Below are 24,845 nucleotides of genomic sequence, written 5' to 3'. Positions count from 1 at the left end.
TTGTGTCTTATTATCAGCTTGTCAGTCTATTGCAGAGTTTAGCTTTAATGAGCCATATAACATCGGCGTTTTTAACAGAGCGAAAGCACAGGTGTAAATAATAAAATGAATAATGGCTGAATTCCATGAAGGGGACATATCGTGGTTTTTGTGATATTCTGTTATTTTCATACTGTTGTGATATCGGATGTTAAACATGGTCAAAGTTCCAAAACTTGACGTGAACATATGTAAAAATGCTCCCTGGAAGCCAAAACCCAGGGCCTCAGTCTGCTTTGAACGCTTTGTTTGCAAAGTTACCTTCATCCTCGTGATGACGTCAGATTGTTCAGTCACGACCACAAACCGACGTCTGTATCGTAGCCTCATTGCTGACGTTGTTCACGTCGTCCGCTCACGTATTTTGGATCAGAATCGGACATGTTTCGAAGTTTCCATTTGGAGTAAAGAAGGAGAAAAAGAAGCTGCTACTACAGTTTGTTTACGTAGCCTCCCGAGCCGGAGGAAGCTTCCTGAAACTGACCAATCAGAACAGAGTGGGCTCATCGGGAGGCGGGTCTTAAAGAGACAGGAGCTAAAACGGCCTGTTTCAGACAGAGGCTGAACTGAGGGGCTGCATAAAGGACCAGTAGAGGATAAATAAAACCCCAGAATATAAACATATACCTGGAAATTTGCATGATACATCCACTTTAAATAAACAAGAGACATTGTTAATGTTATTAGCAACACCTGTGCTTTTCCTGCTATGACAAATCAAAATATTTGCTGTGGTAAAAGCCTTTATAAGATTATATACATTGAATAAGGACTTTGGCTAACATGAATCATTTTTATTTGTTTGGCTTCAGTATTATTAAGTCAGATATATCAAAGTTTCCAAGTCATAATTACAACCTGGATGTTAAAACTATTTTCAAGCATGAAACTGGTTATTACAACAACCTCCCCTCTATGAAATAAATCTAACATGATCTTGCTGGTTTTAACGGACATATGTTGAATGAGCGTGCACATATAGCATGTTATCAGCCAGAGCAGCATGCAGCAGTAAATAAAACACAGTGAAGATTAATCAATATTAACAACAACAACTTTGGTCAAAAGCAGGACTTTTCAGTCAGGACATAAAAATAAATAAAGCCTCAGATTAAGACGGAGGCATCTCTCTGCAAAATGCTGTGTGTTGACACTTAAAATTAACACTTTTACTTCCCTGATAAGAAACCGAACAATGTACCATTTCTTAACTTTTCTAGTAATAAACTGGCATATTTGGTCACTCAAAAATGTGCTGGTGTGGAAATACACTTTTCTTTCTAAATAAATTAATGTGAATAGTTACATGGAGTGAATTTGTTGTTTTCACGTTGATGTGCTGAAGGAGGAAAGTTTCTCTGTGCTCGCTTTAAAATCTGAGCGCGATTTGTGACATCACAGCTTATTTGGAGCCGATTGTGGTCCAGTATGACCCTCAAACAAGCGTGATGTGGAGACTTGAAGCCTCCAGTTCACAAACACTGAGAATGAACTTTACTGTGAAGGAGGAGACATCTTGTGTCCAGCAGGAAAACTTCTTGCAATATTCCCTCTTGGATTTTTACACGAGGGAGAACGAGGAGATGACATTTTAAGAATTTTTAACAAGGTAATTGAACATTTTTGTGCAAAAACATGAATTGTTAAAACATGTCTGGAGGACATATTTAAGTATTTACAGTGCAGCTGCTGGAAAAATACATTAATGAAAACCTCCCGTATCACACAAACATACACAATCAGAACAACATTATCATGTGCGTCCCATATATCCTGAGTGTTCCTCTTCCTCCTCCTCTTCGGTCTCGCTGGATGAAGCGTGTGCAGTCCTGTTCTCGTATCCGCTCTCTTTAACCTTTTCTAGTCCGGGCTGCGTTAATGTCACAGTCGTCTGATCATGTGACTCGGTTTCTGAGTCTGTGTGGCTCAAAGTCCATTTTGAGTCTGTGGGCAGGAGAGGCTCCCGATCAGACAGTTTCAAAAAGTCACTAAACATATCCTGCTCCTCCTCCTCCTCCTCTTCCTCACTTACAGCCAGTGCGGCGACAGTGACTGAGAGGAGATTGATATTGCCGGAGGTGTGGCACGCTTCCTCCTTTTCCTTCATGTCCTCCTCCTCCTCCTCCTCACCTGTGACATCTCCCTGGACTTGAGTTTGACCCCCCTCAGACATGAATGAAACCTCTGCCCCTTCATCTCTAGCCTCATATTGATCGAGCCCCTCCCGATCAAACTCTGCGTCCGCTTCCTCCACCTCAGCTGACAAACTCACTGACGCGGGCGCCGTGCTGTTCCCCGACACATCACGAGAGTCCTGACCGGAGCTTTCGTTTGAGGAAAGGCCGCCTCTGTCCATGTACTTGTATTTCTCTTCATCTTCCTCCTCTTCATCATCATCTTCTTCTTCTTCTTCTTCTGCCTCACCTGAGTTAGTGGCATTGGTGGCGGGATTTGGCGCTGTAGGGTTTTTGCTCTTGTTTTCTTTGTCCGTGTCTGGGATAACGGAGATCAGCTCAAGGAACGTCGTCTCCAGTGACAGGATCCGGCCTGGGATAAGAGCCGTCTACATTGGCAAAGACAGAGGAGGGAGTAGAGAGGAAGATGAGGAAGATGAGAGTGAGACAGAGCAATAGATGAGTCAGAATTTTTCAAGTCTGTCTTAAAACAATAACCATGTCTCCAAATGAACAGTGAAACCTGTTTTTCTTGCTGTAATCATTCCTCCTGTTCATACTGACCATTAGAAGATCCCTTCATAATGCACTTACAATGGAAGTGATGGAGGACAAAAAAATGTATTTAAAAGTTTATCTGAAGCTAATATGAAGCTTCAGCGTCCAAATGAGTCAAATCAAGTAGATATCTTTCAACGTTACAGTCTTTTTAATGGCAAAGTTCCTCTTTTTGTTACTATACTTCCACCTGCAGCTCAACAGGGAAACACTGTCCGAGGAAACACAAAGAGGGAATTTGATGCTAAAAAAAGACTGTAAATGTGTCAGATATCCACTTGATATGACTAACTCAGACTGATGAAGCTGAATAGAAGCTTCACAGAGACTTTTAAATGACTGTGTGGACACACTGTGGATTTTGGCCTCCATCACTTCCACTGAAAGCACATTTGAAGGATCTTTTAATATCCAGTATGAACAGGAGGAATGATTACAGCGAGGAAAACCTCTTTCACTGTTACTACAGACACCTGACTGCTGGTTTAAGACACACTGGAAATACTGTGAACTTGTCCTTTATGTGCTTGAATGTCCTAACTATGTAATGTAGCTGATAATCACATTGAATTGCATTTTGTTATTACGTCATAGTCCAGTCTGACATTGTGTACATGTTTGCCAATTTTTGTTTGGGAGGGGTTGTTATTTTTCTCCAACATATCAGTATATCATGGTGGCGTTTTCTAGTAGCAGCTAATTTGACATTTTTCATGTCGATTGGATTAATACGCTAATCATTGTTTTCAATGAGTCATTCTGGTCTCAATCCCTAAATTCAGATCCTCTTAATAAGTGTGCTGGTGGTCATTTTGGAAATTATAATCATTCCTCCTGTTCATACTGAGCATTAGAAGATTCCTTCATAATGCTGTATCTATCTAAGTATATTATTCAAGTAAATGATCTCAGTACACAGACTGAACAGGCTGGCTAACGAGAACATGCAGAGTGCAGTTTATTTATGATTTCTGGGTACTGAAGTCCTTAAAGAGTCAACTTTAATTTGAACTACTTCCTCCCTAAAGAAAGTGATTATAAAAGAGACTGTTAACAGTAAAGGCTGCTTTAAAACAATTTTGTTTTAAAAAGGTGTCTAAAGGTGGCGAATAGCTTGCTGTTATATACAGCGGATGGCGAGACAAACAGGGATGACATCCACGGCGTTGTCCAAACAAATCTCACGCCAAACCTTTCATGTATGTTGCATTTTGAACTTTTTCACCTTCCTTTACAATTTCAACATCTACTTTTAGTAAAGGCAGAGTTTGTAACGGCTTAGATCAAGTGAGTCAAGAGTCTTATCAATTATGTTCACATGTCACTGAGAGTAATCTGGCTTTTGCAGAAACGTCAGTATTGATGTTTTTTTTTATGCCTACGAGTGTTTGTATGTAGGATCCTTTCCTCTGAGTTTATTAAACAGCTGTAGATAAGAACCATTTCACATCTTGAATTTTAGGATCTGAATGTGACCAGGCCAATTTAAGCAACTCGATCTTTATGACTTGACTTTTAAGATCTGATTTGAGTTTATTGAATTTGAGCAATTTTAATATAGTTTTTGACTATTGGGTACTTGAAATTTCTATTTGAAATTGTAAAGCCTGAAAATTGTATATACGGGAGATAACGTTTTGAAATTGCACAGCTTGAAAATGACTACTTTTTTTTTTTTTTTTTTTAACGGTGAAATATTTCAGTGTTATAAATTCTGCTGTATTTAAATTGAATCATTGTGAAATACAGCAGTGATTGAACAAAAATTGTCAGACCATCACCAGATCAGCTTGATATGACTGTATTCTGATCACTTATTCAGATACAGAAATCATACTGGGGGGAACTCTGAGACAGATACCTCATAATCTGTTCAGAAAAAAACAAAACTATTTTCATGACTAAACACCACCAAAGTTACATGAGAAAATGTTTTATTATGTTTTATAATGTTTTCGCTTTCTTGCCAGATTTAGATAAAAAGATGTCAGTATGGTAACTATGACACTGCTACCAGCAGTTAGCTTAGCTTAGCATAAAGACTGGAAACTTCCAGCACCTCTAAAGCGCTCTCATTAACACATAATAACATTCATTTAATTAATTTAATCCGTACAAAAACAAACTGTAAAAACAACACAGAGGTTAGATTGATTGAAAGAAACAAACACATACGTGTCTTACAATTAGTGCTCTGGGCAGAGTCTCCAGTTTACACAGGAATCCGGTGTAGTGGAGGCAAAGCATGAGGCTCATCAGGGCACAGATCGCCAAAAACAGAAGAACACCACCTATACCTAAAATAACATCGACTGAACACCCACACACACACACACACACACACACACACACACACACACACACACACACATACACACACATACACATAGACATAGACACATACACAGTAATGAATTCTTCAGTCTGATAGTGTTACTGCTTTGTTCTGCCTATTTACTTCTCTGAACTATGTAACTAAAAGTGTCACCAACACTTTTAGTTACATCTTCGTGCAGGCGCACGGCAGGAAGAGCAGCTCTGCACTGGTGAACTGGCATTTTCCGGAGGTTGCACTGATGTTATTTCCTGGCTTTCATAACTTTCATTTCCCATAAATCCTCTCCAGGCGTCTCCATCAAGTAAAAAGCACCAAGTAACTGGAGACAACCAGTGAGTGAGTGTGAGCTTTCATTTAAATGAGTCAGTCCAAAGCACCGCCTAGAGCGACATACTGCCAGTTTACGTAGCACCAAGAGGTTTAAACAGATGACTGTTTTGTTCCCAGATTGTCAGTAGTCATTTCCTATAATTTGCCTATAAAAACAGACTAATCTACCTGAATTAAAATGTTTAAATTATATCAACTTAAGAAATAAAAAAGAAATACAACATTCAAAATACTTGACACCATTGTTAATTTGCTTATCACACTACAGTGGTATTTAACTGCACATGCTCATTGTGTGCATCATTGTGCTGCCAAACAAAATTGTGCACCTATTATGCACGAAAACATTGTGACTTTCAGATCCTCAACATGTCCAGAAACGTCAGTTCAGCTAAAGAAGAGACAGAATCTGTCTTGGTTGTATATTTGGGCTGCTGTATTCACATTTGAAACTCTGCATGTCCTGAGCAATAATATGTTTCCTTTAAGAAGAAATACTCCACAGGATTCACAACATGTTGGTGCATCATGACTTGTGATTAAAGCAGGTGAAAGTAAGTAATTTGACTGACTAAAATTGTCATAACCTCCAGCACCGCGTACTTGACGGCGCTTCATGCCCCTTGATTCACGAAAATAGAGCCCATAAACCTTATCTTCATAAAAACACCACAACACTGTCACAACTGGGGCTGCAAGTAAAAATCATTTTCATTATCATTTTGTCTACAAAATGCCAGAAGATGGTGAAAAAGAGCTCAAGGTGACAACAGTCCAAAAACATCCGGTCCAAAGATATTCATCATTATCATGTTTGACACATAAAAGCATCAAATTCTGACTACAACAATTACTTGATTATTAAAATAGTTGCTGATTAATTTTCTGTTGATTGATGAACTGACTGATTGTTGCAGCTCTGAAAAGATCGTCTCACCTCTCCTCTGTTCCTCGATGCTTGTGAAGGTGCAGGTCCAAGCTGATGACTTGGTGTTTTTGTTCACAATACTCTCTAAATGCACCTTTACACAGTACTCCTGGCCCCTCTGTAAGTTTTCAAGAGTGAAATTCTTTTCTTTCAGGGTGTAGTTTTTCTGCAGATCAATAGAGAAATAAATTGGTTAAAATTATTTACATTACGTGTACGTTGTTGGATTTAAAACCTTGGTTTGGCCCTGGGGAAACATTTTACTTTGACATCTGTAGGATCACAAAAATACCTGTGAAGATACCATCAGCTGCTGGATAACAGGCAAGAAATAAAGCTTTTACTGTTTCCTTAATGCTTGCAAACTATATGTGAGTAAGATACAGAGTGCTGAGGGAAGAGGTAACACAATTTCCACTCCAAAGAGGCAAAGCTGCTGTAGAAGCAGAAATAATCATATTGTGTTGTATTAAACCTGAAAGGCAGAGAGATAAACGATGTAGGTAATACGAGTAATTAGCATGTAGACAACATTGCCTCAGATGGTCTGTGCAGCATTCAAGAGAGCAAACTGAGAATCAAAAACAAACAATAAACAAAACAAGACATTTTAAAGTAAATCAAACTGAGTCTAATACTGCATAAATATCCATTATCAGCTAATTATTTCTGCCTTTGGAGAAGCTTTGCCTTTGGAAAATATTTGGTTCAATAGTTGTGTTTATATAACATATGCAGGTTTACAAGACTTAAATTAAATGTAATATTTCATATGAAGATCATCATATACTGTACAATACAGAATCATTGGAAGAAATTTGTGGTTTGACATAAGAGTGAAATTGATTTCTCACCTCTGCTTCATTAGGTTTCTTCAAAGAGACGGTGAACTTTAGCTGATGAGAGAATTCCCCAATGTTCTTGTGCAGAGAAATGTTGACCTGGATGCAGTCACCACATCCAGTCAGTGACACTTTTGGAGGATCTATTTTGGCTTGTGACAAGAAAAAAACATATTTCTAAATTTAGGAAATTCTTGATACACTCAAACATTTAAGTGTCAAAAAGGCTGTGATGTGAAATTGGGCTCCTGACTGTTGTTTTAAGACACACTTGAAAAATTGTGAACCCGTCCTTTAAGGCAGAGTTGTGCTTTGAGCTAACAGCTAATGTCAGCATGCTAACATGCTCACAATGACAATGTTAACACAATGCTGTTTAACAGGTATACTGGTTTCCATGTTAGTTTGCTAACATATGCATAACTTTGTCCAAAGTGTTGGACAAAATGAAATTATGTCAGTTAGTCAATAAGATTCATCTTCTGGGGAACATGAACATCTGCACCAAATTTCATGGCAATCCATCCAATAGTTGTTGAAATATTTCAGACTGGACCAAACAAATATTTCCATCCACGGAGCCGCAGTAAATATTAGGGCTGCAACTAACAATTTCCAAATAATCAATTAATCATTGGCTTTATAAAGTGTATGAAAATAATGAAAAATGCCAGTCACGCTTTCCCACAGCCAAAGATAATTGCTTGTTTTGTATAATCACTAGTCCAGAACAGTATTTTCTATTTGCAATGACCTTATCTGTCAGCAATTCATAATATAATGTTGTTCTTTAAATCTAAGGCAACAAGTATGTAACTCAAAAGACACTCATGTTGACTTACTGTCTTTGAAAGGACTGAAGGGGACTTTAGGGGACTTTGGAGACAGGGTTTGGTTGTAGGAAGCCTGGACGGTCAGGTAATACGAACGGTCACTATCTAGATCCAGCTTCAATGATGTCTCCGTTGTGTTCTGTGGATGCTCCTCTTTGTAACCATTCAACCTGCACCAAGAAACAAGAAACAGAGCTCAAACTTCTTGCTTCATCTTTTGTAGTGCTCTCAGTTTGGCAGGAAAGATACAATATAATATAGATAAGATTACAGATCACAGATATGTCATATTTGTAATTAAGAAGAAAGTGCAGTATAGAAATCCCAGTATTTAAGATAATTTTTGATGTTTTTTCATCATAGAGAACTGTCAAGTTCATTATCAAACTGTCAAATGTCCCATTCAATATACATCATTCAATCAATTCTTTACTAACCAAATTTAAGGGATCCTTCTCAAAATGTTAAAAAACAAATATCAGCTGATATATTCAGATTTTTTTCAATTTAGCATCAAATCTACAGTATTTCTGTTTATGCTGTATACAAATACTGTGAATCCACAGATTTACAGATAGTAAAAAATATGTAAAACATAAACTATTTATATAAATAATGCATGCATGTAAAATAATGCAGTCTAATGTCAACTTCTCAAATACATCCATACATTTTTGAGCCGAAATCTGATCTGAAATATGAGCGTGGACAACGCAAACAACAAATGGAAAAACCTTAGCAACAACCTTAGCAACCAAGGCTACGCGACGGACAGCCGTTTATGGGCATGTGCAATGAGACGACATCAAATGTGTCCCTTAAATCATCATATAATGAGCAATGAAACATAAAATGGACTTTGTCTTCAGTCTCACCCAAATCTGTCTTTTCTTTTCAGGGAGAGCAGTAGACCTGCCTGTTTCTGCAGCTGATGCTTTTAGTTGACTTTTAGATAAATTCTGCTTCACATGAGGCTCCACACTGTAGTTGTTTTTCATCAGACAATGTCCTGGATTTAGGTTTGTACTGAACACCGACAGACCACCGTTCTTTGTACATCAATAACGTCAAACCACAGATAAAGTTAGCGACTAGTTGGTGAACATAGTGGAGCATTTAGCAGCTGAAGAGCCAGATATTTTTCTCAATGCAGCTTTAAAACAACTTACAAATATATAGTTTGACATTAGGGATGCACGATTTTTTGCCAATATCCGATATGCCGTTATTTCTAACTCATTGTGGCCGATGCCGTTACCGATATATGCACATATTTTTTTTCCAGATGGCTGAGGAGACTATTATGCATGCAAGCATAGATTGTACGGAGTATGATCAAGAAAGACAATATATGAAGGAAGAACTTAGGAAGACTGGAGTTCAGGAGCTCAGCATTAAAACTTTAATGAACCTGCCAAGTGGGAGCAGCAGTAGAGTTTTCTTTGAGTTTATTAGACAGACAGGATTAATGTGTAGGATTTAATCTCTGGTTCACACTCCGCAGCAGAAGGTGGCGGTAATGCACCTAATACGCTGGTTGCCAACCGCCGTTATAAACCAAAAAGAAGACGTTTTTTTTTTCCAAACTGTTCCAAACAGAGTGGTGCATCCTGGCAGCCGAAGTGTTTCCTATCTGTGCAGCCGAACATAGCAGCTCCTCCGTGGACTGTTTCTCCCTGACGGTCCCGGTGTTTCCTCCGCAGGCTCCACTTCACTCAAGCTGCCCATCAGATCAGCTGCTTCTTCCCACTTTAACCTGAATAACAAACCGGGGCTCGGGGCTCCAGTTGGATCCACACGGAGAGCCGGGGCTAACGTTAGCTGACAGGCTAGCGGAGCGTTAGCCGCAGCCAACTAGCCTCCCAGCTAACGTTAGCCCCGGCTCTCTATGTGGATCCAACCGGAGCACCGAGCCCCGGTGGGAAGAAGCAGCGGGTCTGACGGGAAGCTGAGTGAAGTGCAGCCTGCGGAGGAAACACCGGGACCGTCAGGGTGACACAGTCCATCGAGGGAAGCACAGTCAGGCACCAGAGGGGAAGGCGACATATCGGCCTCTCATAATCGGCAGAAATCGCCGATGCCGATATTTCATTTTAGAGCTTTTATAGGCCGATACCGATGACGTGCTGATAATATCATGCATCCCCATTTGACATTTTAAAGTCTTAGTATTTGCCTCATACAGCTGGGCACTGGAGTTTTTCTCAAACGTTACTCAAACAGGAAGGTCTACAGCACAAAGGAAGAAGATATATCAGGTTTTCATGCACACACAATTCTTGTTAGTAGGATTAATTCATTGTTGGTTTGGGTGTTTTCTGGGATTTCTTGTCAGGAAGAAAAAACAATTTCTTAAGACGGGAAGCAGATAAACTGGTGTGCTAGCTGACATTATCGAAACACATTATCATATTATCAGTCCCGAGATAAATCCAGCAATTACATAAATTGTGTATTTTGTAAAAGCAGGCAAATGCAATTAGTGATACAAGGACTGTCTTATCTGTTCTAGGAAAGGAATGTGAACCACAATGACTAAAACAACAAAAGATGTGTTAGATCATCTGAAACTGAAACACCTCACATCAGACGCACATGCAGAAACACCCAAACCGCATTCACATAGCTATTTTTTCAGAGTGGTCGAATCATCAGTTCCTTAAAAAGTACCAGCCGGCCTCTGTGTGGTCACAGCTGCATTGTATGTGAGATGCAAAACTAGATGCTAATGGATGGAAACAAAACATCACAGTGAGACAATAGCTTCTGACACGTTAAAACAATACAGAGGTTAAAGAGAGGAAAAGTACCACAAAGTCAGATATTCCATCAAAGTAGACACTCGAGAGCGTGAGACCTGGAGTTCAGAGAGGCTGATTAAAACTGATTTAAAGATGACAAATTCACACTGAAAAGAGTTAAATGATTTAGATTTTTTGTAAGACGTTTTTGTTTTTATGTGCTATTTTGAAATAATCCATACAAAATAGGCAAATGTCCTATGACTTTGTAATTTTTGAGTGTGTAATGATAGCTGTTAATGTTGGACTAAAACCACAGAATTATGAAGTTCACACTAACTTACATTTCCGACAAGATTCCGTTTTTATTTGACCTAATTAATTGTACATTCACTGTACAAACAACATAACAAAATCAAATGTTTAGCTTTGAATATGCAGTCAGTAGCAACCTCCCTCATTACCACCACTGACCCATGAACCCAAAAACTGCTCAGTGGCAGCAGGTCAGACTGTGGTTGTACTGAGAAACTTCCAGGTGTGAATGTTTAACTGTGTGAATGTGATCACGGCATTCCTGCAAAAGAGAAGCCGCCTCTCACTGAACCTTCCCTCAATAAATAATGGTAGGTAATAATGGTAGAGTACAAAAACATGCCGACCCACCCCCACAAACACCTCATAAACCTCGGGACATCTTTTTTCTTCAAAGGACAAACAGGGTTTATTACAACTCGGGAATCCTCGCTAAGAGTTGGACCTTGAGTGGAAACTGTTTTGTCACTTTCTGTTTCTAAGGTCAAGAATCAACCGTCGAGCTCAACTTGAGTTTTTGTGTCAGTAGCTCTGCCATCAGTTACATGTGATAAGATAACACTGCACTCACCACACACAAAATATAACCCAAGTTGTAATAATCATTTTCCTTTAATCGGATCTCCCATAAAGGGACTGCAGGGAGCTGTCACTTTACACGATGCTCTAAACAACTTGCTATTGCTTTGTAATTATTTTGTTATTATTGTCCACATGTGCATCTCACCAAATATGACAAGCTAATTACAACCTTTAGTTAACGAACACATGGCAATTCACAGAAATGAATTATAATGAATAAGATGAAGAGGGAACGAGGAAAAAAGTGCTCAAAGCAAATATTGAATTTATCTATTTTTTTTTCTCTTTGCTGCATTTTGTATGAAGTTAATTGATAAATAAAAACAATTTATAGCATTATGTTTATAAGCATCCAGCAACAGCGCTGTATATGAACTTAATGATCAACTTTAGAGGGCAAACATACAATCTGTTCTGTTCGAGATGCTTCTGCACTTTCACACTTCCCCTTTTTCTCCACTGCCTGCTCACTGGTCACACGGAACATTATTTATAGAAATGTCTCCTGACTTCATTTCTCAATAACAACTTACAGCATTATGTCTCCTCACTTAACTTTTAGTACCTAAAACTTTTGCACAGTACTGTATATATTAGCATATCCAGTCAAAAGTTTGGACTCACGTATCCATTCCCTTGAATGAGAAAGTGTGTCGAAACTTTTGACCGGTAATGTGTTTTGTTTTATTTTTTTTTTTTTTGGTTGCAAAAAGCAATTTCATAAATAAAATTAATAGATTAAAAGAAAAAAAATATACATTATGCAAAAATAAACAAAAATCCTAAATATTGTGATGTTTACACTCATATAAATCCTGCAGGTTGTTCGGTTTCAGGGAGAGAGCTCATGTTTTAGGTCAGTGGTTCCCAAACCTTTTTGGCTTGGGGACCCCATAAAATAAAGCAAAGTCTACCTGGGACCCCTCGTCACATGTTGCATTGTAATGAAAGAGAACTTATTTTATTTTGTTTAAGCTTTCAGATTGTTAAGCAGATAAAATACAGTAATTCAAAATTCACAATAGGTAAAGCAAAAATTAGAGGAAAGCTTGGAAAAGAAATTGTCAGAAATTTTCTGTTTTCCTATCCTGTTCTACAGATCTACAGATAATAATCTACAGATTATTTTCTCAATTAATCGATTATCCTGTAGTGAATTTCTTCAGTAAGCTTGTTTTGTCCGACCAATATTCAGAAAGATAAAGATTTTAAATTTACAGTCACATATGACAAAGAAAAGCAGCAACGCCTCTCATTTGAGAAGTTGAAACTCGAGAATGTTTGACCTTTTTGTTTGAAGAAAAATGACTGAAATGATTAATCGATTATCAAAATAATTGCAGATTATTTTTCTGTTGATTGTCAGTTTAGGCTTTTTACAAGATGGCAGTACCTGCTCTGCTGTTACGTCTTGCGCTGTTGTCTATAGTTTATGTCAGGAAAGCATCATGTCTACAGAAATACATCAGGAAGACTCCATTTGGCGATTTGGGAATATCTGCCTACATTCCAGAGGATATACTGGATGTAAGCGACCCTGGATCACCACTCTGGGGAAATACACCTAGCACAGGGAGACGGAGAACTCAACGACCCAACAGTCCTTCATCGCTATTGCTCTCCTGATCTTGGATTCGTCAGTTTGAAATACAGATCATATTATCTCCTGAGAGAATTCGCTTCACTTGTATTAGTTGGCGTTTATTCCACCACAAGCGAACACTAACACAGTCATTAGCGAACTCATATCTCCTCTGTTGAAAAGTCCGACCCTGACACATCTCTCATCGTGTTGGATGATTTTAATCATATGAACTTGTCCTTCCAACTTCCCAACTACAAATAACAAGTCAGTTGCCACAGCAGAGAAAACAAAACATTGGATCACTGTTACAACTTGATTGTGGATGCTTACCGTCCATTCCCAAGGGTTCCACACACGGTGTTACTCCTCAAACCGAAATACAGACAAAAGCTTAAATCCATTACGAAAACAGCCAAATCTGATGACACTGAAACGCTACAAGGGAGCTTTGAATGCACTGATTGGAATATATTTAATGCAGCTTGCGACTCCCTCGATGAACTCACTGACGCAGTGACATCATGCATCAAGTTCTGCCAGGAATTTTTCAATAGCAATAAAAAACCCTGATTCTCCAAAGAATTACGCCTGCTACGCAAAGACAACAACTGTGCATACAAAAGTGGAGACAGGGATCAATACATCGCAGCCAAATAAATTGCTTGCTGCAATAAGAAAAGCTAAGTCCAGCTATGTAACGAAATTGGAACAACAAGGAACAATGATTTCAGATAAGCTTCATGAAAGTATTTGAGCACATCATTCTGTCATACTTGAAATCCTGCACCTCCCCTCTCATGGACCCGTATCAATTTGCATACCAAGCCAACCGGTCTGGTGAGGATGCACTCAGCATAGCAATCCACCATGCCTTGCAACACCAGTGCATGTGACGCCCACACATGCAATGTTAATTCCATCAACCCACACAAACTCTTTACCATAATCTTGGACATGAGCGTTGACCCAGTCATATGCCACAGGGTTCGGAGTTTCTGTGTTCTCTCCCGCTGGCTCTTATTACTGTACACCCACCACCCACTTTACATCCAGGGACAGTTCTAGGAAAACAATCAAATATGCAGATGACACAACGATTGCAGGCCTCACCTCCAACAATGATGACATCCAGTACTGCACTGATGTGACCCAAACTGTCACTTGATGCACAAACAATGATCTTCTGCTTAATACAGCCAAAACCCAGGAAGTCATTATTGACTGCATGCCGAATCCCAAAATATCCATAAAAATAAATGGAGACCCAACCACCATCACTGACTCTTTTAAATTCCTCAGAACACACATTAGCAACAACCTGAAGTGGAAAGCGAACACTGAGCACATCGTTGCAAAAGCTCAACAACGACTTTACTTTCTTAGACAGCATCGACTTCTCATTCTGTTCTACTCAGTCATCATGGAGTCCATCATCACATCCTCTACTACAGTACGGTACGGCAGCATGGACAGTCAAACGTGGAAAAAACCACAGCGGATTGTCAACAAGGCATCCAAAATCATAGGCAACCCACTCCCCTCAGTTGAATCTCTACATACTCATTGAACTATCAACCTACCTACCTACCTAATCTTTGCAGCTCTAGTTACTCAATCTGTCCTTGGTTACTGTTGCTATATTGATACCTTTCAACAATTTGGCAAAAAAAGGAAGCCAAACCTCTCAAATATTAAATGCCGTCTAAACACAAGCAACTGTTCAAGAACTTTGCCCAGAATAAAAGAAAGAGAAACAAGAATTGTAGTGTAGTTTGTAAAAAAAAAAAAAAAAAAAGGATTAATTATGAATCTGACTAAACATCTCATGATAACTTTGGCAACTGTGGCACTCGACTGGGCAAGCTCAGATTTACAGAGAAGCGTCTGCTGGGAGATTCCCTCGTGCCTGAAGAGGAAATCGCACCAGAGATTCAGCCAACAAGATGGTGGACAGGGGAAATTACCTCTTGACGACTATGAACTGTGTTCCTGGGGGGGTGCCGGGCCCAGGGTCCCAACGCAGGATGTGATTAAAGTTGACAGATTTCACAGAAACATTAACTGGAGCAGGAAGGGAACCTTGCACTGTGAAACCAAAAAAAGAACATGTGATGCAAGGTACAAAGACACACCTTTATGAATCCTGTTCACTGATTACAGACTGTGGGCGTGTTGAGGAGAATGGTATCTGAGGAATTGTAAGTGAGTGAACTTGGTGTACTCACCTGAATCAAGAAGAAACACTACATAAAGAATGAGAAAGAAACACTTCATCCTTTCGTACTCATATAGCAGCAGATAGTGTCTCATCCTTCACAGGCTGCATTGTTCCTATAAAAAAACCAACAGAAAAATACTCCTCAAACTCCTCATATTCAAAAGATTCATTTTTATAAACTGGCTTTTAATCATTGTTTTTCTTTTTGTTTGATTCATTTGTTTATTATTATTAAAAAAAACAATTAGAGACTAATGCACATGAGAAATAAAAATGAACTTATTACTAATAGATTTAAAAGCGAAAAACTTGTTTTTGAAAAGTGCTGTATAAATAAAGGTTATTTTTATTATATTCAACATGAACTTTTCTTTTGAAAGAATAACCAAATGTCTTCAGTTCTTTTGTTTAAAATAATGCTTTTCTCTCATATTCTTATAACTATATAAGCAGTATGTTACTGTTGTAGTTGCTGGAGGTGGAGCTAGTTTGAATTACTTTATATACAGTTAGTTTAGTCCAGTGGTTCCCAACCTAGGGGTCGGGCCCCTCCAAAGGGTCACCAGATAAATCTGAGGGGTCGTAGAGTAGAAAGTACAATATTTCCCTCTGAAATGTAGTGGAGTTGAAGAATAAAGTAGTATCACATGGAAATACTAAAATAAAGTACAAGTACCTCAAATTTGTACATTTACTTGAGTAAATGTACTTACTTTCCACCACTGACCTGATTTACGGAAAAGATAAGTTGGCTCATTTCTTAAAGCTGACATAATAATTACTTTGTTCCATGTGATAGTTTAATTGGCATAATATAAAACACAATGACGTGTTTACTGACATAAAGTACAAACAGTGCTTTTCTGAAGAAGTTATGACTGGATTTAGCTCTTATCAATAGTGTCCTGACAATAATAACCGGTCAGTCAGTCTACTCACATTTACTGGCTGACTGATATATTGATTAACTGATCAGCACTCACAGCCTGTGATAGTCCGTTTAACTGTCGAAGAAAGAATCAGTCACTCCGTGGTTAGAGACGTTTCCTCCTGTTGTCAGTCACTAGTGAAGGCTTTCAGTACGATCATGAACCACACTGACTGTTGACTGTCTGACTGCTGTAGATAAAAACACCCATACTTCCGGTATCACCTTCAAAGTAATAGTCATACTGACAAACGCTTACTACAGCAACTTTACAGGGAACATCCTTTACTTTTTCTGCTTTCTGTCATTTATATACTGTACAGCTGATGTTCATACACAACAATAATAAAACTATAGAACAATTAAGAATAACATCAACCGCAGCCTGTAGATTTTTCATGTGTGGCAAAAAATTATTCCCATGTCACATGTTTTGTGTTTGTAGAGAAATTTAAAAAACGATCCAATAAAATTGTTGTGCTTTGAGTTAACTGCATATATGCTTCAAATTTAGTAAAAACTGTTGTTGTGGGGAGATGATCTTATAGAGAACAATGTGTGCTCACAAAAGCATAATAACCCTGAGCAAAGGAAACTCCGCAGTTGATACAAAAATGTACAACAGCGCATTGTGTCTCCCCCTACAGTAAGCGATGGTTAGTTAAACTCTCAAACATGCAAGAATATTCCCTTTAACCTATGAGAATATTCACTCTGGACTTGAGGTATAGATGTGTCAACCTGTCCAAGTGGCGTGTAGGAAGAAAAAAACATCAGCTCATTTTCATATACATCAACAGGGAATAATTTCCTTGTTCCTGCACTGTTGGATCTACTGGCCTGAGTTGTTTTTTATTAAAACATTCGGCAAGTTACTGAATGTCTCGTTAAAAAAATATTTACCCCAAATATCCAATCTTGCAGAACAATATTTATTGGTAGTGACTGCAGCATTATTAAACGTTTTATGGTTATGTTTAGGCATCAGCTGCATTTGGTTTTTAAAGTTAGAGAAAGATAAAAAAAATGTGCAAAATAGTTAATTGATTAATCAACTAATTGTTGCACCTCACTGTTGTCAGGCATTTAATAGATCATTTGAAAATAATTGTCAGATTTTATTCATAGTGAACATGATGGGTGGTTGCAGCCGTCTATGACACATATTTTCTACACCATTATCTGAAATTATACACAGCATACCTCACCGCTCTTATTGTGAAGGCATGATCAGCTGACTTCCTGTGTGCTAGTGAGTGTTCACTTACCAAACGTCACTCGGTGTTTTCCAGCAGAGCTGCGTGTGTTGCTGTTTTATCAAAAACCCACTAGAGGGCGCTGAGAGAAAAGGAAAACAGACGTGAACGTGACTTCCTGTAAATCCATTACATAAGCTGTTTGTAGAGTGACTCAGTGCTTCATGAGAGAGAATCAGATCTCTGGAATATTAGAGTATTCCTGCAGGGATGCATGTTGGTCCTGAAGGACTCAAACAGGTTCACGGGTCTGTTATTTTAATGAACTGTTACCTTTATTTTACACATGATGGCAGCGATGCTCCTGAATAAAACAGTTGTTGTTTCACATATTTTTCCATCTTAAAACAACAGTCTGGAGCCCAGATGAAGATGTTTTTCTTGCTGTAATCATTCCTCCTGTTTATACTTAACATTAGAAGAAATCACTTTTAATCATTTTTATCTTACCTGCAATAAATTATTACATGCTTTATGGATTATAAATTCAAGGATTTTAATTAAATGGTTAATAAAATTTTCTTTGAATTGATTGTTGTCAAAGCAGGAAACTTTATTTTTACAGCAGTTTTCTCAACAAAGTTACAAAGCGCTTAACAGAAAGAAAGAAACAAAAGAATTAAAAACAGAAGATGAATAAAATGAATATAAACTGTCAGAAGTAGGATAATAAAACAGCAATATATCAAACATTCAAAAAATCTGCCCGATAAAAGAATGTTTTAAGAAGAGATTTAACAGACACTAAAGATGTTTCCTGTCTGACTTTTCCACAGCTCGGAGGCTCTAACAGCAAACGCCCGATCACCTCCAGTCACCAGCCGAGACCTGAATAACCAGCAGAGCCTCGTCCACCCGTCTAAATGGATGTTCAGGCACATAGAGGGTCAATAAGTCCTTGATGTAACTTGGAGAGAAGCCGTTTAATGATTTAAAAGTGATATGTGGAAAAGAAATAGACAAAAGAAATGAAACATCCAGCTGCTGCACCATGATTAGGACCACATCTGCACATACGCAGTTAACATATTACTGTTTATGAGAGAGAAATCAGATTTTCAACACTATTATCTGAAGTTATTCTGTATACAGAATGTCTCACTAGCCAAACGACACTCGGTAGTTTCCAGCTGTCCTTTTTTGCATGTTTTTAAATGTATAAATGTAAAGTTAATAGTTTTTTTTTTTAGTTACTACTACTACTACTTTGTGGAAATATCCGACATTCTCCTTTTAAGATTTGATCGGCTGTATGATTTATTTTTTTTCCTCAAAGGAGAAAAAGAGGACGAGACTTGCAGAGCAGATACGTAGCAGAAAAAAAAAGAAGTTATATCATTTTTCTGCTCTTCCCTTAGTGAAAGTTGCTCTCAGTGTTTTCATGAGTAGGTTTTTAACAATAACCCTGATTATTTATTCTTAATATCAGTGTTTTCTTCTTTGCTTCTTAGGGGAAGTTTGTTTAGGGAAGTTTGTTTAGGTATTGTATTGTGATGAGTAAGAGGAACTACTATTATAACACATAAAGTATTGTTTCACAATCAGCTTTCATATTATTATTATTAGTATGATTATTATTATTAGTGTTATTTGTCTTTTTCTTTTTACTTAAAATGATTGATATTGGATTTATATATGATGGAATGTTCTTTGTCTTCTTTTATTTATATTATATGATGAAATGAGTTTGTATCATGGAGAATAAAGTACATGCATGAATGAAATGTGTTAATAAATAACAGATTATTAATCTAAAAAGGAAATTACAGCAGCCGCTTAACATAAATCACGTAAAACACTAGTTCTGGCAACAAAGACAAACTACATGTGAAGACATTAAGTAGGAACAAGATTTAAACACAAAACAAACACAAATCAATTTTTACAAACTTTTTTTTTATTGTCTTAGACTATACAGAAGTTTGTGGACAAACAATCCACATTGTCTATTTCATGATAAACAGATAAGCTCCATGAATTTGCTTAAATAAGCCAAATTATATACAAATCAAACCTGCCAAACCGTTTCCAAATACACAATCTGTTCCTTAAACAGTACACGATTCATTCATGAGTCGCCCAACATGTCAAAAAGTTGTAAAAAAAAAAAAAAAGCAGATTTGCAATGTGAACGAATCATCTCGGGTTAAACATTATCATATCAAACTTGAATAATTACATTCCCTGATGCAAGTACGTAAGGTGCTGTAATGAAGATCAAGAGAGAGAGAGAGGGAGAAAAAAAAAAGAAAGTAAAGGACATTTGAGGCTCTAACACGAGAGAGTGATGTCAAACCATAAAAACCTGGTGATCTCATTTTCACCCATTTTGTGGTGGAATGTTCCAGACGTTTTTAAGACTGTGCACTGTGCACTGATGGGGAGCGCTGGCGTACAGTCTCATGGCTTGTACTAAATGTTCTGTCTGAAAGCCATTAAAGGTGGCTTGTGGAGGTGTGTAATCAGCCGCTCACCAGATGAGAAAGACTAAAGGCGGATTCCTGGCTGCACAAAATGCTCAGCAACACCGGATGAACTCCCAGTATGTTCCTGTGCTTGAATACTGGGTGTGAATTTTGGCTTGAAGGCAACCAAAAAGATGTACAGAAGGCGTCAAGAAAGTTTTGAAATGTTGAATCCTTTCAAAAACCAACTTATATATTTCTTTAGAGGGAAAACTAACTCCGCATGGTCTGGTTTTATTTACTAAACCAGATGGCATTTATAGCCAAATTCAAAGTGTTGCATAATGAAATGTGTTTCCATTCAACAAACAAAGAGCCGCAGTTAACTCATGTTTTTTAAAAAAAGGGAACATTATAGTCACATCCTGTATCTGTATCCCTGTGTTAAAGACACAGAAAGAAAGTGCATTCAGTGCCAGGATGAAAGCCCTGCAAAAAACCACTGGGTTCAAATTTAACATATATCACCAACACAACGCTGAGTTAATGTTAACCATGAAGCCACTCAAGACCAGGGGTTGTTTTGACCCAGTTTAATTTTACTTTTTTATTTTACTGTTGGCTTATTTACATAGACTGTAAAAAAAAATAATGGACGTAGCCACCGTGACGTCACCCACTGGTTTGCGGACTCCCGTTTTGAAGCCTCTAGTTTGGCATTTTGGTTTTTTGGAGCCAGAAGTAATGAGAAGTGACCATATTTGGACAAGAGCGTGGCGCTGGGGAGGAGCTCCCGAGAGTCCAACTACAACAACTCACGCACCGCCGTGGTGGTCAATCATAAGGTAGCCCCGCCCTGAAGCATACCCTGCTTTATCGTCTATTTCACTCTAAAATGCTTCATTGAAGACTTTAAACTAGTGATTGAGGCCATGAACTCATTAGGAAAGTGTTTACTGAGGGTCGTTTTCTCAGACTTTTATACAAACAGAGCCAGTAGAGTCGCCCCCTGCTGGCCATTAGAGAGAATGCAGGTTTAAGTCACTTCGGCTGCCTGCTTGTTTATTTACCCAAACTAATACTTTTTATCATCTAATCTACTCTTTGTAAACTGATATGCCACGGTTTTGTTATTGATTGTTAATAACTTGTGTATCTTTTGAATGTTGTATGCACATCGTTTTATACAAGAAACATTTATGACAGTTTTTAGCTAAAGCCTGTTGTGTGGGTCGAAACAACAGATCTCTACTGGGAAAAGTTAACCCTACGTTGTATTGGTGCTATATTGACCCAAACTCGGTCCAATTTTAACCCCGTGATTTTTAGTGTGTACCAAACCCAAAAAAAGATCCACTAACGCAGTTAAGTTGTTGAAAAAGCTGAGATTAAACTCCAATTATGGCAAGAATCACGTTTAAACCACCTGAGTTCAGGTGGGCTGAATACGAAGAGTTTTTAAGTGCAATTCCTTTGGCGGCCACTAGATGGTGACAGAACTACAGAATGACTATTGAAGTGAATGAGAAAACTAACAACTTTTCGATTAATTTGATGCTTTTCCCCACTAGATATTTGCCATCTCAGCAGAAAACCATCTGCCACCATGTTTTGTCTCTCTAGCGGGGCAGAAGCGTCAGAGACATTTAGGTCACATGCTTCCTGTACGTCATCATTTATTCGCTTTATTTACTTATTTAGAGTCATGTATTTACAGAAAAATGGTGAGAACTGGGTGCTTATTTTGCTGTCTTATCTATGGAGTTGTATGCAAAGCTTTAGTGAGAAGTCTTATTATTGATTTAAGTATTTAAACATGTCATTGCAACTGTGTTTCACTGACAGACTGTTTACTCGCACGTAATTTGTGCACAAGTGAAATATATACAACAGATTAAACACTTGCACTGAAACACATTGCATCTGTTACGGTGCATCTTGTCATTTGACCTGAATGAACTATGATCATAGTGACACATTCGTGTGTGATGTTGGCGAACGGGAGATAAATGCAAGCACATGCACACATGAAGACACACCCATATGTGCACGAGCCTGCAAGAACATGCTTGCATATGCGTGCATACACACACACACACACACACACACATGCAGACACACAGGCCCAGAGCAGTTCCTAAGTGATCTGCGGAACAGAAGTGTTGGCCCCGGATTGTGTTTGTGAGAGCAGCTTTAGCGAAGTCTCTCACAGGATATGAGCTGGAAGCCGAAAGAGACATGAGAGAGCATGAAACCAGAGAGAAAGGGCTGTTACATATTCAACTTCTTAATTCAAACTATCCTCTTAACTCCTCTTTCATTTGGTTAAAGTGACTCCAAAAAACATTCAGAAATGAAAACAAACCGTTCAAGAACTTCAGGGAAATTCAGACTCACTTCTGACAAACAGCTGTAGATTAACTGAATCACGTCCTCTGTGATTTGGGGTAAATGTGCCTTTCACTTCCCCCTCTTCCCTCACTGAGCTCTGCCAATTTCGCTTCATGTGGGTTAATAACTGAACGTCCAGCTCAACAGAGTGAAAGCATTGTTTTGATCCAAACAGAGTGAGACTTGTTGGCTGGTGAGAGAGGTTCCTAACCCTGGAATTCTTGTTCATTGGGCGTCCATTTTAACCAGTTTCAAAACAACTTGTTTTATTAGGCCATCTGCACTCAATAAGACCAGCTGGAAAAACGCAGCAGCACATTGCAGCCTTCATAACAGAGAGCCTACTGCGCCTCTCAGTCAGCTCATACCACAGCGGACTGACACAGTCCTTGTCTGTTTTGTTTTCTTAAACATTCTTTTATCTTTTTGCCAGAGGCATTTGTCCTTATATCTTGACATCAGGCAGCTTTTACTATAATTTAGTTTTTTAAATATCCTTAATAAAGGAGAATAACACACAAAGCTCCTTCCCAGACACAACAGTATCATCCGGCTCTGGTGCAGGCTCTGACCCCGCTCTGGATTCTCTGGATTTGTTCCAGCCAGCGTTCACTGCAGTCAGCTGCCACAGTACATCTTGTTTTTTACGATGCTCTATTGATCCCTGAAGGAGAAATTTGTCCTTTTTGCTTTGTCCGTTCCCTACAGTCCCACAGTCAGTCAGTGAGAATTTTACTACGCAGTATTTCAACATGTAGCAGGTGTAATACGAGACCCACCGCTTGTCGCAATCTAGACATAGAAATGAAAATGAAAGAGCAGGTTTATGTACATTGGAAACTTTTCACCACAGCTGCATCAATTAGTTGAGCAATAGAAAATTAGTTGCCAACTATTTTGATAATTGAATCATTGTTCATGGTTTCTTTAGTCTTGATAGTAAACTGTGGCTTGCAGACATTTGAGGTTGCATGTTGGGCTCTGGAAACAGTCATTGTCATTTTTCACCATTTTCTAACATTTGACAGACCAAATGACTAACCGATTAATTGATAAACTAATCAACAGATTTTCACCAAATATTGCCTGGTGTTAATCTAGATGTGTAGGAATTGTTCACTCATCAATCCATGGTTGTATTAATCTGCCAGGGGGCGAGATGTGAGTCTCAACAGCTAGGGCTGGGAGGTATGGACAAAAAATAAATCTGGATTTTTTTCAAGCTTTTAGTAGATTTTTGTTTGTCTGCAAAATTCAGCATTGAAATGTCATATTTTAAGACGGCTGAGCAAGAATAATAAAAGACGTGCACTACCTGCAAGGCTGTCATCATTATACATAAAATACAGGTTGTCCCTCACAGCTACTGACTGTCAGATGCTTCTACTAAGAGAGTACATCCAGTAAAATAATCAGTTTCTGCACAGACACAGCAGAAAGATCCACTCACTAACTGATCTTCTTATTATTATTCTTTACAAATCATCACCCTGATATTTGCAGACTGCTGCTAGCGTTAGCTACCCAGCAGGTAGAGACAAACTGAACAAAATAAAATACAGAAACTGTTCAGTCGACTCCGAGCGCTTCAGCTCTCGCCAACAAACTCAGAACACAGATGTGTACAGTCATTTTCAGTCTGTCCTTCCTGTAGACATGACCATTAAATTGACTACGAGACTAAAAATAAACTTTTTGTGCATGTTTTAATAACTCAATTTTCACGATTTAGACATTTTACACATTGTGCAAAAACAAAAATTCCAAATTAATTCCATAACTCGCCCAGCCCTACGCCTCAACATGAGGTAAACATGCAAGAGGGAAAGGAGTCTCATTATCCACTCGTAGCTTCAATGCTCCTTGTCATAGATTCTCCAAGTCTCTATTATTCAAAATCTATTCCCTCATTTGGTGTTTTGATGTCGCTTCATCTTTTATATTCATCAAACCATCCAGTGAGCTCTCATGTCCTGCATGGAAGCATCTACATATGTCTCTACTCATTTATTCTATTTTTTGTTTTAACTTGGCATCCGACTGTATATTTTCCTTAAGAAACAAATGCAGCCCAAAGTCCAGTCAAAGGCCTCCTCCCTACAGTCCATCGCTATCCTACTGCCTTGATATATCTGACAACACCTGCATGGGAACGGAGGATAAAGAGCTAACACCCACTTGGCAGCTGGGAGCGTGATCTGGAACATCTCATCCCTCTCTGGGAGCAGGCGTGTGGTTTGTCTCGGATATTGTTCTAGCAGATGGCATATCAGGACGCACCCTGTCTGGACAGTTATGGCTACAGTTCTTCTCGTCACTGCGTGTTATCCGATAATGCCGGAGAGTGTTCGGTGACAGGTCTGTAAAAAAAAAAAACCCTGC

General features: G+C 38.5%; 1 protein-coding gene across 4 annotated transcripts; it reads right to left on the bottom strand.

Annotated features, from left to right (window-relative positions):
- Positions 1 to 818: 818 nt before the first annotated feature.
- LOC122991653 (interferon alpha/beta receptor 1-like) lies at positions 819 to 16,616 on the bottom strand. 4 transcript variants are annotated; one of them, XM_044364838.1, is made up of 8 exons: positions 16,423 to 16,616; positions 15,491 to 15,596; positions 15,230 to 15,350; positions 8,052 to 8,212; positions 7,222 to 7,361; positions 6,377 to 6,533; positions 4,947 to 5,083; positions 819 to 2,602 (listed from the first exon to the last, which is right to left on the bottom strand). In XM_044364838.1, exons 2-8 carry the CDS (start codon positions 15,573 to 15,575, stop codon positions 1,793 to 1,795), a joined length of 1,611 nt encoding a protein of 536 aa, XP_044220773.1. In that variant the 5' UTR covers positions 15,576 to 15,596; positions 16,423 to 16,616; the 3' UTR covers positions 819 to 1,792. The 4 variants fall into 4 exon arrangements, with proteins under 4 accessions (XP_044220773.1, XP_044220772.1, XP_044220774.1 ...); XM_044364837.1 differs by having other exon boundaries at positions 16,467 to 16,616; XM_044364839.1 differs by having other exon boundaries at positions 4,956 to 5,083; positions 16,467 to 16,613.
- Between the last annotated feature and the right edge of the window lie 8,229 nt (positions 16,617 to 24,845).

Source organism: Thunnus albacares, chromosome 11, assembly GCF_914725855.1.
Source record: "Thunnus albacares chromosome 11, fThuAlb1.1, whole genome shotgun sequence".
Lineage (NCBI taxonomy): Eukaryota > Metazoa > Chordata > Actinopteri > Scombriformes > Scombridae > Thunnus > Thunnus albacares.
This window is presented reverse-complemented; position numbering and strand designations above follow the sequence as displayed.